Genomic DNA, 18,851 nt, shown 5'->3' with positions numbered 1-18,851 from the left:
AGTTGAAGCCTAAACTTTGACAACTTTTAAGAAGCATCTGGATTAAATATTGGGACTACTTTACTGACTTAAAATGAGACAGCATATATTTAACAAATAGGACCAGGAAATAATCATAGTCAAAACAAGCCAAGGTCCAAGCCAGAGAGATCAAGCCAATCAGAAGGACTAAATTGAAATGACAATGCAGAAATCAAAGACCAAATACCTGAAGAAAGGAATCTAAATATGAGGCAGACAGAAAAAAGATTTTTCGCTCACACACTTGTCTAGGTGTGTTTTCGTAATCTTAAAATCCTTTACACATTTCTCTTCTGTGCTTTAGCAGTTTTACTTTCGGGCACAGTAATGATAGGAATTGCTTAGTAGCTCAAAGCAGCTCTGCACAAAATTTATTTCAGATAAGTATCGTTTTGCTGTGGCCATTTCAATCTAAAGTGGATTTATAAGTTTTGTTAGAAAGCTATCTAATGTCTACTCCTAATATCTTGCGATGTCATTTCTCTAATACAAATATTTATGTCTTGTTTTTTCTCCTTTCTATAGTGATCGGGCACCAGTGTGCAGTGTACTGGGCAAATCTTATGAGAATGCCTGCCTTTTTCATAAGGAGTCATGCAGGAAACGCCGTAGGACTGGGCTGGCCCATCAAGGTTTCTGCATAGGTAACAGTAAGCCATGAAATGTCACAGGAAGACACTGTAATAAAATAAGTATGTTATCAAGATTATAATGGCAAAGGAATATAAACCAATCTTCATCCTGCCCTGGTCTTGATAATGCCATGTCTGCTGCTTTTTTAACCTCTATATATACACAATAAGGTTATAAGGTTGGTAAAATACTTTTAATCTGTGTTCTATGTAAGTTTTTTTTTTTTTTGCTTGTCTTTAAGCACCATGGACAAAATGCTCTAAAATGGAGTTTGCCCAGTTTCCCTATCGTCTGCTGGACTGGTTTTTATTGCTGAGTCAAAGGGAACATCCACAGAAGAAGAATGGAACCAGCCTGCCACTTAACTGTCTTAGTTATGAACAGAGAAAGAACCTTGCTGAGGTATGTAAAAGGCCTGCAGACATTATAGGACATTATAGGACTTTAGCCAGTGTTGAGACACAAACGCACCCCTCATGGATTCTTGCCCTCACCCTTCACCACAACCCTTTTTACAACCCCACATGCAACTTTTACAATGTGAAATTTGCCTCTTGCCATATCTATTTTGTGTCATTTTCTCATCTGGCCACACTTACCACATGTTATTGCATGGTTGCTGGTACTATATTCGTGTGAACTGACACTATTGTGATCTCTTGCCAGCCAGCCTTGACATTTGTTCAGTGCTTACTTGCAGAGTCTTTAATGGTTTTAATTTCAGTGGTCCCATTACCCCTTCTACATTCATCATCTGTGCTTTGCCTAAGATTTTGTTTGTGTTTAGCTCATTGAGTTAAGTCAGCATCCTACACATCTTTTCCAAAGATTTTTCATTTACATCATCTTAAAAAATTCATTGCACATCATGGACTGTTAGTTATATAGTTTGAAACCCTGGCATCTCAGTGACAGTGTGCAATTTACTATGACAAATTCAAACTGGTTTGATTTTTTTTTTAGTAAGATGCCAGTTGTAGGTGTCAGCCCTTGTGCCTTTGAAATGCAATAAATGCAATCCTCACAGGCAGTGATAAACAGAAGTGGCTGCAAGAACAGAAGGAAAGCAAGTGTTTTGGACCATACAATTGTAGGAGAGCCTACCAGCACATACAGTGGAGTCATTATGCAGACCCTTCCATTTCATGCATATTTTATTTTAGGTGGATAAATTTGTCATTTTTGCTCATCGGTCTTCACTCATTCATATATGACAAAGTGAAAACATGTTTTCAGAAAGGTTTCCAAAGTTTCTTAAAAATCAAAAACTAATATCTCTTATTTATATAACTATTCAGACTCTGCTGCGGCACTTCAAATTGTGGTTGGGTGCATCGTGTTTACTTCAGTCATTATTGAGATGTGTCAAGAACTTGATTGGAGTCCACCTGTGGCAAACTGAATTAATTGGACATTGTTTAGAAAGGCACACCCCCTGTGTATAGGAGGTCCCACAATTCACACTGTATGTCAGAGCAGAAACCAAGCCATGAAGTCCAAGGAACTCTCTGTAGGCTGTTGAGATAAAAATGTGTTGAGGCACAGATCAGGGCATAGGGATAAAACCACATCCTTGTGTGATCCCAGGGTCGCAGTGGTCTCAATAATTGGATAATGAAAGTAGCTTGGAACCCTTTCTAGAACTGGCCATGTGGGCAAACTGAGTATCCAGGCAAGAAGGGACTTGGTCAGGGAAGAGTGCAAGAACCCAGTGGTCACTCTTAACAAGGCTTCAGAAGTCAGCTGCTGAAATAGGAGAAACTGTTGGAAGGACGACAGTCTCAGAAGCACACCATCAATCAGGTGTTTATGATAGAGTAGCTAGATGGAAGACACTCAAGTAAAAGGCATGTGACAAAATGTTTTTGGTGAGGATCAGGCACTACTCATTACATGCCTAATACCATCCCTACTGTGAAGCATTGTTGCAGCAGTGTAGGAAGAGAATGCATTTTAACTTGTCCTTTCCCAGGGACACCAGAATAATGTAGGAAAATGGTATATGGTCACTCTAGTTAAATAATTATCAGTTTTTCCTTCAGCAATGCTAGTAATTTGTTAAAACAATCAGCAAGGCCCCCACCCAGTTAAACATAGGTTGAGTGAGGGACCACTGTTTCACTTTATGGCCATTATGCCAGAAATGTGATGCGATCTGTACAATTTATGAACAAAAGTCTATGTTAACATTTTCACTTTTTGTTGTGGTTTGGACATGACTGAATACCCCAAACACACTTGTTGAAATAAACAAAATAATGGTATTTATTTATAACATACGGATAATAGAAATTAATATATATATATATATATATATATATATATATATATATATATATATATATATATCTATAATAATAAAAGGCAAAGCCCTCACTGACTGACTCACTCACTCACTGACTGACTGACTGACTCATCACTAATTCTCCAACTTCCCGTGTAGGTGGAAGGCTGAAATTTGGCAGGCTCATTCCTTACAGCTTACTTACAAAAGTTAGGCAGGTTTCATTTCGAAATTCAAAGCGTAATGGTCATAACTGGAACATATTTTTTGTCCATACACTGTAATGGAGGAGGCGGAGTCACGTATCGCGTCATCACGCCTCCTACGTAATCACGTGAACTAAAAACAAGGAAGAGATTTACAGCACGAGTCACACGCGGGAACGAAGGTAAATGACGTTAATTTTTGACTGTCTTTTAATACTGTGTAAGCATACATATTAACACATGTGCAATTAAACGTGTGCATTTACGGGGTGATTTCTCAGGCTTAAAAGCTCACCTTTTATCAAACGCGGGAACAAAGGTAACTGACGTTGTTTACTGTCTTTTAATACTGTGTAACCATACATATTAACACATGTGCAATTAAACGTGTGCATTTACGGGGTGATTTCTCAGGCTTAAAAGCTCGCCTTTTACTAAAAAGGTAAATGCAAAACTATTTTCAATCAGTTTATTGAAACGCTCCCGTTAAGGATTGCAATAACATATTCGCGAGATAAAACAACGAAGTAGGGGGAAATGGAGGAAGAGCCGCAAACAGCGAAGAGCAAAAAATTAATTAAACAATTGAGAACGGAGCGAGTTAAGCATACAAGCATGTTCATAAGGGAAACAAAGCACGGTGTAAAACGTAAGTTTAAATTAAGTTTATAGAAACGCTCCCGCTGCGGATTGCAATAACATATTCGCGAGATAAAACTTTAATGAGAACACACGAGGTATAAACGAACCACACGCCGTGGCGCAACGTTAGGGGCAACAGTTTCAACCATTCTATGATCTGCTTCTCGCAACTGAAAGATGGCACATGGCGGATGTTAGCCGACTTGCTGACCACAACGTTAGGGGCTTCAACTATGGCGCTGACGCCACATCTCAGTGCCAACACTTTGCAGACTCTACTTAAAAGACATGCCCTCCTCACTGGATAGTTAAAAAGACCAATCAAACTAACGATGACATCAAGTATTACCCAATCAAAAGTAGGAAAGGAGGCATCTTCATAAAATGCGTGTGGGATGATTTGCATGAGACGCTGCTTTAAAAAAAAAATTATAAAAAAAATACGGGATAAATCCCGTCCAGTATTGATTCAAAACGGGATGCGCAATTTCATTCTCAGACGCGGCACAATTCCGTATTTTCAAGGACGGGTGGCAACCCTACAGTGCCAGGTAACCACCCATACAATCACATTGTGATTCAGACTAGGAATGCAATGAATGTAATTACCCCGATCTACATCCAAGGCGAAAGTCTTGCAACATTCAAAGATGATTGTTTGGGATAAGTACACCATACAACATAAAAGAGCTTATGAAGCCTTGAACCGAAAAAAGCAAGATCTCAGAGATCGTAAAAAAAAAAATAGGAGGTAATGTCGTTTTACTCGCTGTAGATTTTAGTCAAACATTACCAGTTATTCCACGAGGGAGACCAGCAGATCAACTCAACGCGTGTTTAAAATCCATGCTTCTCCCACGCTCGGTTATATGTCGCGTGTTCTCGGGTAGGTGCAACAAAAAATGTATACATTTAAGCATGTAATGGGCAAACAAAAAATGAGGTATACCCGAAGGCACTGCAGTAGTACTTAATGTAACTTTACTTCTTAAATGTTAATGTTTTACTGTTTAATAATTTATACGCTTCTTATATGTTGTTCAAATTCTTTTATCAAAATACCACTGACAGCGCAATGCACGATAACATGGAGTGAATACACCATACGCATCCGCCCACGGCTGCCCTGCTGTGCGCAGATAGGAGTTGATTCTACAATAAAATAAAATAAGCATAAAAAGAGTAAAACAATCATCACCCATAAAGCAGATAGTAGACGTGACGTACTATATGTGTACCACATTTCAAGTGTATAGGTGAAACGGTTTGCGAGCTACAGGTCATTTAAAATCCTGGACAGACACACAAATTGCCACGGTAGCAAATTACAGAAGAAGATTTTACTGTTTAATAATTTATATTTATATGAAATGTGCTTCTTATATATTACTTCATATTCTCATATGATAATGATGTTAATGTTTATATTGATTTCTGTGTTATTAAAACTGCATGTATGTGTGTATATGTATATATATATCTACTAGCAAAATACCCGCGCTTCGCAGCGGAGAAGTACTGTGTTAAAGAGGTTATGAAAAAAAAAGGAAACATTTTAAAAATAACGTAACATGATTGTCAATGAAAGCCCGTTTCAGTCAGTAAGTCTTATGTGTGTGTTTATGTATGTGTGTATATATATGTAGATGTGTATATGTAGATATGTATATATATGTATATGTATATTAATGTTTATGTGTGTGTGTATATTATATATATAATATATATATATATATATATATATATATATATATATATATATATATATATATATATATATAAAAGACAGCAACAGTTATAACAATGACAACACAATTACATTGACAATCATGTTACGTTATTTTTAAAATGTTTCCTTTTTTTTTCATAACCTCTTTAACACACTACTTCTCCGCTGCGAAGCGCGGGTATTTTGCTAGTATATATATATATATACACACACAAAAGACAAGAACAAACAACACGAAACATAAAATCATGAAAGCCAGGTTTAACTTTTTCTCTTCTATTGTAAAAAGGCACATAACTTATGAATTCTATCTCTTGACTTAGTTAGATATTTTTCTCTCTTATAGAAAAAGGCGCACAGCTTATGAATTCTGATCTTTCAATTCATGTGTTCAAAATGGACAAGGTCTTTCACTAATTATTAAGCTTTTCATTATTGCGCTAGCCTCTGTGCTGGCTTTCCACCCACCCCACATAGAGTGCTGTGTGTATAAGATACTGCTCTGCACTTTCTTACTGGATGTAGGATGATAAATTCATAATAGCCAGAACTTATCCTTCACAAGATTATTAACTTACAGTGATACAAATACCATAATATATTAGCTAGCTTTTTTGCTATCTATTAAACTACAAATAATTGTTCTTGGAGTCAAGGTAGTGCTTCTGGTTGAGGTGAGTGATACTTTTTTCTTTTCCTGGTCAACTTTCTCCAGACATGGGAAAAAATTTTTTCTTTGTTCAGCAGATCGTATTCTTCTTCATCCTTTGGTTGCATCTTCTGGTTGCGGATGGTGATGCAGTTTCTCTTCGAGGGTAAAACACACACAGTTTCCAACAGTGTTGCTCATTTTTGATTTATGGTCCTTTGTCCAGCTCGTGTCTTTGGGATATGTCCCAGCTAATGCTACAAGGTCTGGTATAAATCATCAATTATCAAATAAAGTGCATAACTGCATTCCAGTGAGGGACCCTGTCAGACAAACTGACACTTTTTAGCTGGCAATAAAAATGTCTAGCAGCAGCTTGCTAAGCCGGGACTTGGGTCCCAGCCTGACAAAATGGATAAAGCCAGTCTGTCCTACAGTAGCATCATGCTATGAGGTTGCTTCTCAGTTGCAGGAGCAAGGAAACTTTGAATTGAAAACCTGCTCCATAGTGAACCTACCTCAGGCTGTAGCGATGATTCACCTTTCAGCATGCCAATGACCCAAAGCATACAGCCAAGAAAATGCTGGAGTGGCTTTAGGACAGATCTCTGACTGTTCCTGAATGGCCCAGCTGAAGCCCAGTTTTAGAAGACACCTGAAGAAGGCACTTTACAGATGCTTCCAATCCAACCTAATGGAGCTTGAGAGGATATACCAGGAAGAATGCGATAAACTGACCAAATCCATGTGCGCAAAGCTTGGAGGGACTTATTCAAGTTGTGATTGGTTCCAAAAGGCACTTCTTTAAAGTACTCAGTACATAGAAGGATTTGACTGAATTACAACTGTTGATTGCACTCCTTAAATGCATAGTTACAAAAAGTATGTGATTAGTTAAATTTTTCATGTCCTTGCAAGTTAGTGATAAACAGAACCCTTGGAGTCGGGATTCTGCTGCACTGCATTATATTGCTTCTCTTATTAATACTTAACCTTGTGCTAAAGTAGCTGCAGGGACTGCATCACAAATCAAGAGGATTTAATTAAAATGCTTTCTAAGAATGCTAAAGACAAAAGCTAACAGTTAATAAGAAAAAAATTCATTCAATTTAATTAACATATAATCAAAGAGTGAAAATCATAAATCATATTTATCAGTAAAATCAACTTTCACACTCATCGATATTCATGAGTAGGTTGGAGCCTTTAACCAAAACACACAATGGTGTGTATACAAAAAGCTGTCAATCCAGTTTTAGAACAAACTGAAATTGAACCATTAGTTGAATCAACTGATAGAGATTTGTTATCAGACATCAACACAGACTGATTCATATGGCACTGTACAATCAAAATGTCCTGATAGGACTGGGGAATTTGATCGTGTGAAGCTTCAGCATGGCAAAAAGGCAAAATGATTTCAATCAAATGGAAGAACAAGAACGACACTGTTTACAATGCAGCAACTGTCAATGTTTGTGTCAGGGAAAATGTGAATGTCACTAAGCCTTATGCTGTGGTAGTCTACAATGACACAATCACGTACAGTATATCAGGCACTGACATTCTGCCCTATCATGTGCAAGCAGCAAGAGTAATATTAGAAGAAATGTATGCAAAGAAACACACTTCTACTGTCCTGATTGCAATGCCGGGCTTGATGTTGGTGACTGTTTCAAAACATTTCACATGAAGTATGTGTAATAAATCTGCATCAGCACAGCAGGGGACAGTAGACATACCCTTCCTACTGTGTATATGTTGATGCTTTGGTATTAACAGGTTTCTGTTAAACCTAATAACGTTTTCTTGTTGGAAAAAATGAGTATTTTTGTCTAGTTTTTTTCAGGGAAACATAGTGCTAAGGAGGCTACTAAACTCTAACCTCTACATTCTGGTCTTCGGGTTCTTTTTCTTCGGTTAGTTGTGATACTGTCCTATAATCACTCTTAGCTTTTCTGTTACCTGAGTGGCACCTTAGGTTGCTCCTTCAGAATGCATGATATGAAAGGAAAAATCAGAAGTCAAATTGTGTCAAAAACAAATAATCAAATACTAAAAGTTTTTAAATTATGAATTCACAAATGAACAAATGCATGTACTGATGCCAGTCTCAATAATGTAGCAGCAATGACATCATGTAATGTGACTTTCTGAGCAATCCATGTTCCCCATAATTACAAGCGACCATGTTATAGCAAGGCGTATACAAAATGGCAGCATCTGCTATAACACAAAATGGCATTGTAGTAATTTTAATATATGATGCTTAAATAAAATAACAAGTCCAAACCCAGAACAAAAATTAAAAAAGAAAGTGAAACTAAGTTTTATGTGCATCAGTACCTCATAAAAATGAATAAAAAATTTCCAAAATATTGACATTCATGACAGAATCTAGCAGAGAACTATTCTGCATTATACAGCAAAGTCTTAGTCTAAGTGTGAATGTCCCATTAATGATCAGGTGTAGGTGTAGCTGCTTAGATGTAAGGATAGAGTATGTACATGTTGAAAATGGGGAATTCCAAAATTGCTTTATCTGTTCATTGCATTGTCAGTTTTGTGAATTAATTCAACTAACTTGACTCTACCTTTCTAGAGGCACTTTGCTTCCCTGGACCGAAAGAAGAATGGAAAATTAAGCCGGAGGGACTTGAGGAAAATCCTCTACCGCCATATGCCATTGGAGCATTGTGCTACCAGCTTCTTCAAGTAAGGATTATAGTTAATCAGATATGCCTGGAAGGAGTGTAAAAGTGTGTGTTCAGTTGAAAATAATTTAAAATAATATTATTTTTGGCTTTGAAGGAGTGTAAAAGGTTGAATTTGTCATAATTTTTTAAGCATACAGTTAAGAAATTATACTTATTTTTACATGGTTCAAGGGGTAATTCATCCTATGTCTTCTTATGTAAACCTTTAAGTGAATCACCTTACAAAAATATATATATTGGTCACGAGTTCTTCAGTCACAAACTGTTTTTTATTGTGTGAAATGCTTACAAGGCAAAAGTGTCCTACACCACAAACAACACACTTTGCTATAAGCACACTATTGCACTCAGTAGCTCTCTTCATCTCTCTCCTCCACACCTTACAGCAAGCTTCGTCCTCCTTCTCACAAGTCTGGCTCCCAGATTGAAGTGGGGCTGCTCTTTTTATGTTAAACCTGGGAGCACTTCCAGTGTCCAGAAACTGTGGCTCAGAAACATAGGAGGATGGAGTCCGACAAAGTAGGGCTTGCTAGTCTTCTCAGCAAACCCTAGCGGCACCCACGGACCCCAACAGGGTTGAGCTGACAAACTCCAATTCCCAATATCCTGTGGGAATCCATGGTGATATTACAACCCAGGAAGGTTGCCACCTAGCATTCCGGAGGAGACAATGTCCTGTTCAAGCTGTGGGCATCCCAGCCAGGCAAGGTTTCTAGTACAGTTCCAGCCAGGTTGCTATGGAATCATAAATATATACTGTATATAGTAAAAATAAACACTGTAAACAGATAAAGAGTTGGTGCACTGCAAGTTCACTGCCATTCAATGTCCAGTGATGTCACTGATTAATAAATGGCTAAACAAACTTAGTATAATCATCATCACTGACATACTGTTTAGGTTTCTCACAGTCAATTATAGAAAACTTAGTTTCGGGAGGAGATCCTTCCCAGTCATTTATCTGGTCCAGACTGACCTTGGATTGCCTTTGTAGGTTGAACTTGCAGTGAAGAAAGTGGAACAGGTGAAGCTGACAAGTTGAGCAAATGAAAAATGTGTTAAAGACTGTGTCACACCTGAATTCTTCACTGTAAACATCTCTGTCAGACCCCAAACCATGTAACATGCCCAACGCTCACTTATTTACATAAATATAAGCAAATATAAGTTGCTTATTCCAGCACTAAAGGCACAACATATAATGATTCTATGCAGAACAATGAGTTATTTCCATAATTTTCTCATTATGGTTATTATGGTGTATTATTTTTGCTGTTTAATACAATACACATGAAATTATTGATATTGTTATAAGGTTTTGTTTGTCAGTTTATGACATTAGTTTTTATCATGTTTTCCTTACAGGTCTTGTGATATGAATGGAAACAAGAAAATCACACTTAATGAGTGGACCAAATGCTTGGTGGACAGATCTGAGAACTGGTATCAGGACTTGATGTGTAAGTCATCTTTATTTCCTATATCAGGCTAATTTTAAGGACTTTGTTGTAAGAGAGTACTAGGGGGCTTTGCCCCCTGCTCACTTCGCTCACCAACCCCCATGTTTGGTTTTCCAGATACACACTTTTAAGATTTTTGTTTTTCTTTGAATTGTTGCTATTTCGTTAGTTTCACTTTTATTTCAGAACTTCTGTAAAAACAATATTTGGAATCTTTAGAGTCCCAACATGCGGAATCTTTTAAACTAGGGGGCTCCGCCCCCTGCTCGCTTCGCTCGCCAACCCCTGGTGTTGGGAAGTTACAAAGAGCGTGATGTATGAATGAGATATAGCATAGTGTGAAGGTGTAGATGACGCAGATAGGAAGCAAACAATAAAGTGTTTGGCACAGTGTAAAGGTTTATTGGAAAATTTCTTTGTAAACAACATTAGAAGTAAAGATGGTGTCTTGTCCTTGAATGAGTTTTCCTTGGAATGGAGCATTTATGACATTAACTTTAACGTCAGATGAATGTCAAAGTTGTGAGAAGGCCACATAAAGTTGTCCATGTACAAAAACGGGCTCAGATAGGTAGATGCCAACCTTGTGCATGGTTTGTCCTTGTGATTTGTTGATGGTCATGGCAAAGGCAGGTTTAATGGGGAATTGTTTCCGTTTAAGTGTAAAAGGTAATTCCAGGTCAGAACTTGTAAGGTCAATTCTAGGAATTAGAACAGTATTGTTAGCATGTGATCCTGTAAGAACTGTTGCTTGAATAACATTGTGTGTTATGGTGTAGACGACTAAACGTGTACCATTGCATAAACCCTGTTTAGTGTTAAGGTTTCTTAATAGCATGAGTATTGTTCCGTTTTTAAGGCGAAGACTGTGTTGTGGTAATCCGGCTGGGTTAATAGTGTTCAAATATGCTAAGGGGAAATTAAGATGGTCATTGTCGTCATCAGAGTCAACTTTGTCAGAGCTTAGAAAGAGGTGTGACTCTCCAGGAAGTAATGAAATGACCTGGTTATTAATGTGATCAACAGTAATATTTTTTGGACATAATATACTTCGTTGTGTTAAAAGGGGCATTTGGTCTAATGAGACCGCTGTTCCAAATATCTCCGTAAGCAAGTCGTTGCAGATGAAGGGTTGAGGAATTGTAATAATATCTGGGTGAAGTCCATCTGTATTGGTGAGTGTACAATGTTCTAGTTGTAATAACCAATTGTTATATTCGGGATCTGGAAATCGCATGTTTTGTACAAAGTGTATCTTTAGAAAGCAATGCCAATTGTTCGCATAACATTTTTTGTTCCGTGGTTTTAGAAGCTTGCCGAGGTGAATTTTTTTTTTTTGATGCGGGTTTGTGTTTGTGGTCCCGTTACTCGAGCCATCTAGTTTTGTATCCGTGATCGTGAATTGATGACTTGTTTGATCTTTATCGTTAGGAATATGGATAAGTAATAAGTAGGATCGAACTCACTGTTAATATGCGGACTGTTCGTTTCTTCGTATTATCACCAATCAGGTCTCGCGCCTGTATATGTATTGTAGTTCGGTCTCGTGTTGTTTATATGACGTCGTCGCGTATTTTAAGGTGGACTGAATAATAGCTGAGCGCATGGCATGTGGAGCAATAGGTAAGCACTGTCTAAAATCTACTCCTAATAAAAGTATCTTTCCTCCAAAGGGAATATTATTATTCATCAACGCAATGCCAATTGTCCACGTATTTTAAGGTGGACTGAACAATAGCTAAGCGCATTGTAAGTGGAGTAATAGTTAAGCACTGTCTAAAATCTCCTCCTAATAAAAGTACCTTTCCCGCAAAGGGAATATTATTATTCATCAACGTTTGTAGAAGTGTATCAATGGTGTTGAGTAAGTGACTGGATGCCATTGTACAGTCATCTATAATTAATAGTGTGGCAAGACGGATGTCACGTGTATTGTTACTGTGCATTGTCATAGTGGATACCGATGTTTCTGCGATTGGGACCGGTATTTGGAATAAGGAGTGACATGTGTTTTTGGAGCTGAGACATTTTTTCTTCCGCGGTTTCAGAAGCGCTTTGTAGGTGCCGACGTGATTTGTGCATATTTGCGTTCTTGATTTGTTTCAGGGTGCACTGTTCCAATGCGATGTAATATTTGTCCACATACGCGAAAGCAGTAGGGGCCATTGCCTTTTGGTGACCTGATATTTACTCCGGTAGATGCAAAATCAAATGAACTATTGTAGGATGTAATGCAGTTCATAAAGTTTTTACTTTCAGGTACTTCGTTAGTTAGAAGCTTCTGTAGATATGCAGGATATGAATGTAAAGGAGGCAGTGTAATTTGACTTTTTTGACAACAACGTGTAAATTCATTACTTGTATTGCCATTTGTTTCTTCAGGGAAGTTAAGTGAATGACAATGATTGCAAATGACATTCATTAATCCCAATGAATTTCCATGAAAAGTGGACTTATTATTGAACGCGCTGTCAGCTAACTGGCGCAATCGTTAGTGTGGTCGTGGGTCTGAATCGTCCTTTTTGTGTACGTTTCGCATGCTATGTCCGTAGTCTGTCCTGTTTCGTGTCCAATGGGCTTTGTGTGGCACTCGCGTCTTTTTTTTTTGTGTGCTGGGGGCTTGTTGCCTGAATTTTTATTTCTGTTAGTGGAGGGGGTGTTTGTGTGTTGTGAGGCTGAATCGTCCTTTTTGTGTGCGAACCGTTTCGTGTGCTATGTGTGCCTGCGTGTGACTCCTTTGTTTTTGGTGTCCTAGGGGCGCGTGGCCTCATTTCTTATTTCAGTTACTGGAGGGGGGCTTTGGGTGTCGTGGGTCTCAATCCTCTTCTTTGTGTGTGTCCCGTTTCGTGTGCAATGGCTTCGTGCGTTTACGTTGCATTCCATCCGGCCGGTTTCCGTTGCTTGGGGGGTGTTTGTGGGGCGCCTGCGCAGTACGTCTTTTGCGGCCACGGCCCATGGCCGGATGTCCCTGCGTCCATCCGGTTTAGCATTCTCAGTTAGTAATATGGATAATATGGATGAGGTTCGTGAGACATGTGCTTAATGACTTTGTACCATAATTCAGGATAGGTTTCTCTGTTTGGAATTTTAGCACAGACAAAGCGATCTACATCATCAGCAGTTAATTATTTTTTTTGCAAAGTAACCAATAAATGCATTTGAGGTAAACCCCGTTTTTGAAATTCTCTGACTTAAACTTAAAAGCCTTACAATATTTACATACTTCTGACATATCACCTATGTCCATATATTTGATCTTTATTCACCTTTTAGTTATTTCTCCGAGTAATAATTTCTCTTTTTTTGTGCTAATGCGATGTTTACTTTCTTTTTTTGACAATGTCGTTTTTTTCAACTTTCATATTCTGTATCTTGATCTGCATGTGTTTCGCACCTACGTTTTTTTTGAGTCTTTCGAATTCCACTGTTTTCATTATCTCTAACCTGCTCTGCATGTGTTTGGCCCCCTTGTTGTTTAACCTCTTTATGACGTTTTACTTTGTTTTATACTCTTTGTCTTTTATTTCTGACATCGCTTTGTCCTGCTATTTTTTCAATTACACCTGGTCCGTGATGATTATTTTCCCTTTTTCCGAGTAATAATTTCCTTTTGTTTGTGCTAATGCAATCTTTACTATCTTTTTTTGATACTGTAGTAACCTGTAGCAGCTCGAAATAAGAAGAAGTAAAAAAAAACTTTTTTTTTGTAAAGTCTCGTAAAAGTTTTACTTGAACAATCAAGAAAAAGAACGCTGACTTCGTAACCCCAAACACAATGCAAGTGGATATTTTTGCCTCTGTCAGTCTTCCGTGCTGTACTCCACCCTTGATCAATCAAACCTAACAGTCACTCAAAAGCAAAAAAATGCTTCAACCTCCCTAGGACGCTACAATACCTTCGAATTTTACTGCTTTCATATTCTTTAACTTTCTCCACATGTGTATCGCGCCATCGGTTTTTTTGAGCCTTTCGAATTCCACTGCTTTCATAATCTCTAACCTGCTCTGCATGTGTATAGTGCCAACGTTTTTGAACGTCTTTATGAAGTTCTACTTTGTCTTTTACTCTTTGTCTTTTAATTCTGAGCCCGATTGGACGTGATTTTTTTTCAATTCCACTTGTTCTGGGCTGATTATTCTTTTTCTTTTTTGCATTTTTTTCTCTCCAGCGCTTTTGAATCTCTTTTCTCTGCACTGCTCTTTCTTCTTCACTTAGTCTTTGTCGTTTTATCTACAACATATTGTCCTTATACGCTTTATATGCACTGAGAGCCCTGGATCTGTGTGTGGTCAAAGCCTTTATACAAGTGAGTGTTTTGCTGCCCGTGGTCTTATTTGATGTTGGTTGTAAGTAGGGTGTGTCTTGCAAGATGTTCATGTTCTACGTCCCTGCGAGACGGTCCTGGGACAATCTCTTGGCACAAAGTCTCATGTTTAAGGTCCCCGCGAGATGCTCCGTGGCTAATCTCTTTCGTCTCGCAGATCTTTTAAGTGTCTTCTGTGATCTTCACGTGAAGATCACATCTCGTCTCCCTAGTCTTTCTCTCCCAGGATTTTTTTTTATAATAGAGAGGTAAGATGTCTGGGGTCAGAATCATTCTAAAATAATAATGTGTGAACTGCGCCTTTAATTTATGGCCACCTTTTTAAATGTGTGGGGCAGGAGTGGGGAAAAAATACCGTAGGCTATGTAGATATAGAGTGGATATGAAAGGCATGCATAAGCTCAAAAATCAACGGTAAAGTCTTTCTTATTCATAATGCTTAGAATAAGAGAGGGGAACAGAAAAAAAATCTGGCTCACAAAAAAAAAAAACAATAATGTTTCTCATATTAAAGAATTTATTTGCAAAATATCTTTCGGATAAAAAGCAAAACACATATTGCAAGAAAAATAAAGCCAGTCGCAATCCAATGCTTAAAGTCCAAAAGACTCAGCCAAAGTTCCTAATAACCACAAATGAGAACCAAAACAGCACAAAAAATAATAATCTTAAATCCAATGTCCAAAATCAAAGAAAGTATAAACTGATGTATTAGTGAGGAAATAATCCCACTCAGCGGTGCAGCGTCAGTGTGGTTGGGGGCTGCTATCTGTAGTTGTATTTAAACTGCATTAAACACACATCAAAAGAAATAAGAATTCACATTAAACAATATATTAATAAAGAAACAATAGGTGACAAAGGAGACAAAAACACAATACACAATGACACTTATTAAATAATTTTCACCATCTGCTTAACTGTAAAAACACACATAGCAGAACTGTAATAGAAATGCTGCTTGTTAAACTTTTATTTTGAAATGTAAGTTTATGACATAACATAATGTAGTATTCTCAGACCGACTACTGCATATCCAATTCAGAGTTGTGGAGGGCTGGTGCACAAGTCAGGAATCAACAATGGACAGAATGCCCAGTCTATGCCAGCCACACTCTCACTCATGCTGGAGCTAAGCTATGTATCTTGAAAGATGTGAACAGAAAAATTAGGGTTTTAGGAGGAAAGCAAATGTAGACTAGGGGAGAACGTGCAGACTAAGCATGGATAACAACTTAGCTTAAGATTCAGACCTACAATTCTGGATCAATGAGGCATCAGTGCAACTCACTGAACCATCACGACACCCATAACCCATAATTAAATAAACTGCAATAGTGGCTCCCCTAAACTGACCCCTGCATGGCCGATAATGCTACATGTGGGGAACTAAACTCCTCTTCGCTTTTCTATATTTTTGAGCCATCTTAGAAAATGAAGTTGACTAGCTATTATACGTATACTTCTGAAATAAATCCCTCTATAGAGATTGTTATCCTTTCCAAGGCTTGGTTCCTGCCTTGTGCCCATTTCATCCAGGGCTGCATGGTTTTACTGAAGTATGCGGAAAGCAAAAGAACTGTCAAATAATCTGCAAGAAAAAGTCATTCAATTTTATAAATTAGGAAAAGAATATAGAACAATATCAGAGAATTTAGTTAACATTGATGGCAAGATGAATGCCGTATATTATCCGAAAACATTGGAGCAGAATTTGCAGTCATTGTCCTGGAACCTGTGGATGAGGTGGGCTTAAACTTTCCAACTTGACAATGATCCAAAACATAAGATCCTTCAGTTGTGGGAGAATAAAGTGAATGTTTTGGAGTGTCCATCATAATATCACTGTGCCACTTTGGAGAGCTCTCAAACTTGCAACTCATGCATGGCAACCAAAGAATTTAGAGGACTTTATAGGCCTTTTGTCATGAAGAATGGGCAGCTTTACTATCTCAGAAATCAAAAGGGTCTTACTCACAACTATCATAAAACACTGGAAGCAATTATTGATGTTAAAGTGATGCCTAATAATTTAATTTGAATCTCATTAAAATAAATGTGTTTTGTCTGATCATTCTTGTTTTCTTAAAAATGTTCCACATCTTACAAATTCTGCCAGAAATATGTAAACTTATGAGCAATAAAACATAGATAGATAGATAGATAGATAGATAGATAGATAGATAGATAGATAGATAGATAGATAGATAGATAGATAGATAGATAGATAGATAGATAGATAATATATACAGTATAATAAAATTGAATTGTCTCTTAAGCTAGGAGGCTACATCAATAACCAATGAGCTGTCATGCAGTTTATACCAAATGCATTTTCTTCCTTCAAAGTTTCAAAATTGGAGAATCCACATTATGTTCCTGTTTCTTTCATGTACTTGTTTAGCATGTACAGTATATATACTGGGGCAGCCCAGTAGTTTAGTGGTTTTCACTGCGACTTCACAGATGTATCATCCTGAGTTGAAGTTCTATGCCCTGAAGTCATCTGTATGAGGTCTGCACATTCCCCCAGTGTCTGAGTAGGTCTCCTCCTGGTTTTTGGGATCCCCCCACCATTGCCAAAGATATGCAATTTCAGTAAACTGGCAGTTATAAATTGGCAAAATGTGGGGTAGGCCCTGGTGCTCTGACTACTGCAGTCTCTTGTCTTGTGCCCAGTGTTGCTGGGATAGGCTCTGGCTCCTTATGACTATGAACTGGATTAAACAGGTTTGAGAATGCACGTGCACTGCATATTACAGATGTATTGATATGAAGACAACCAACAATGGTAAATAAAGAATAACAATGGTTTTTGTGTTATTCAACCTATGAATAAATATTAGGATGGGATATGAGGATAATTACTTTTACCCATGTGCTGTATGTTTATATTGATATTTTAATAGTAATGACTTGTGACAATAAAGTATCAAAGCATGCAGTATGAAAATCAACCAAAATGTTTCTTCACATGAACGCTCTTCATAGTGCCAATATTCAACCTTTCAGCCCAATTTCTTAAACTACTTCACACACATGCGGTCCAGTATGTTAGTCAGTTGTTCACATTGATGGAAACTTTATCAAAGTTGTACCAGTCTAGCAGACATTCAGATGTGTGCTAAGTTAGATGATCTAATGTTCTTTGAATTTTATGAAAGAAGAACTCACAGGAGACTACCTGATGGACCAACTTCACTGGCTGAGAATCCTCTTTCCTGTAAAAAAACATCAAATGTATTTTCATGTTTAACCTTAAAGACTGTCTGTCTGTTATCATAAAGCATAATGCTTGTTTTCACATGTATAATATTTTTGCTTTTTCTGTCTCACATTCAGCGGTGAAAATGGGCTCCAAATCAATATGCCCTCAGAATGAAATCATCCACTGAAAATGGAAACACATGAAATGCTATCGTCTTCCTTCAAGCCCATCTGTATTTATAATATAAAATCTACATACCTGAAAGGAGTTCAACAGAACATTAGAAAGAAGTCTTCCATCAGATGAGCACTTGCCAATATTAGAAGGAAAAACATGGACTATTTATATTGAAACCAAATATGGATCCACTCATTGTACCCCAGTCTCTTTTTTCAGGCTCATTGCCCACCAGGAACACAAGACCAGTTGAGGTGAAGTAGCACTTCTATAGCCTGGGCAGCTGGCAACATTGTTACAGTATATGATATTCTCATACATAAAGAATATAACAGATATAAATGTTGGAAAATGTGTATTGTTCAGCCAGAATGTAAATGTTATGCAGTCCTTGGTAGACACAATGCAAGCAGCAAGTGACCAATCCATGCATTATGACTACAAACATTTATGGATCAATGAGAATTTGCTTAAATTAAAAACTACATTTACTAAAACGTATGCTTTGGATATTATACTGTACTGCATGGGTGGTCTGTAGGGCCACAGTGGCTGCAAGTTTTTGGTTCCAATCCCTTTTCCTAATATGAAAGTATTTAGTGCTCAAGCAGCATTTTGGAGCTTCATTTTAGCTAACTCGCTTGTTATGGTTCTCGTCCCTTAATTTCTTCTTGTAGCTTTAAAGAGCGCCAGACATGTTATTAAATTGCTTCTTGTTTGCTTTACCTGCTGCCAATTAACAATGAGATGCAAATGACAACGAAGCCAATAGCTTTCCATTTAACTAGGTCCCATTTACA

General features: G+C 37.6%; 1 protein-coding gene across 1 annotated transcript in view; it reads left to right on the top strand.

Annotated features, from left to right (window-relative positions):
* sparcl2 (SPARC-like 2) overlaps positions 1–18,548 on the top strand; it is a 54,777-nt gene extending 36,229 nt beyond the window's left edge. Inside the window, exons 4-8 of the mRNA XM_028792542.2 lie at positions 547–665; positions 896–1,056; positions 8,767–8,879; positions 10,247–10,341; positions 18,009–18,548. Of these exons, the coding sequence (XP_028648375.1) occupies positions 547–665; positions 896–1,056; positions 8,767–8,879; positions 10,247–10,341; positions 18,009–18,061 (541 nt within the window). The 3' untranslated portion in view covers positions 18,062–18,548. The remainder of the gene's footprint in view (positions 1–546; positions 666–895; positions 1,057–8,766; positions 8,880–10,246; positions 10,342–18,008) is intronic.
* Positions 18,549–18,851: the final 303 nt, after the last annotated feature.

Source organism: Erpetoichthys calabaricus, chromosome 2 (genome assembly GCF_900747795.2).
Source record: "Erpetoichthys calabaricus chromosome 2, fErpCal1.3, whole genome shotgun sequence".
Taxonomy (NCBI): domain Eukaryota; kingdom Metazoa; phylum Chordata; class Cladistia; order Polypteriformes; family Polypteridae; genus Erpetoichthys; species Erpetoichthys calabaricus.
The sequence above is the reverse complement of the archived record's forward strand: the minus strand, read 5'-3'. Positions and strand labels throughout refer to the sequence as shown.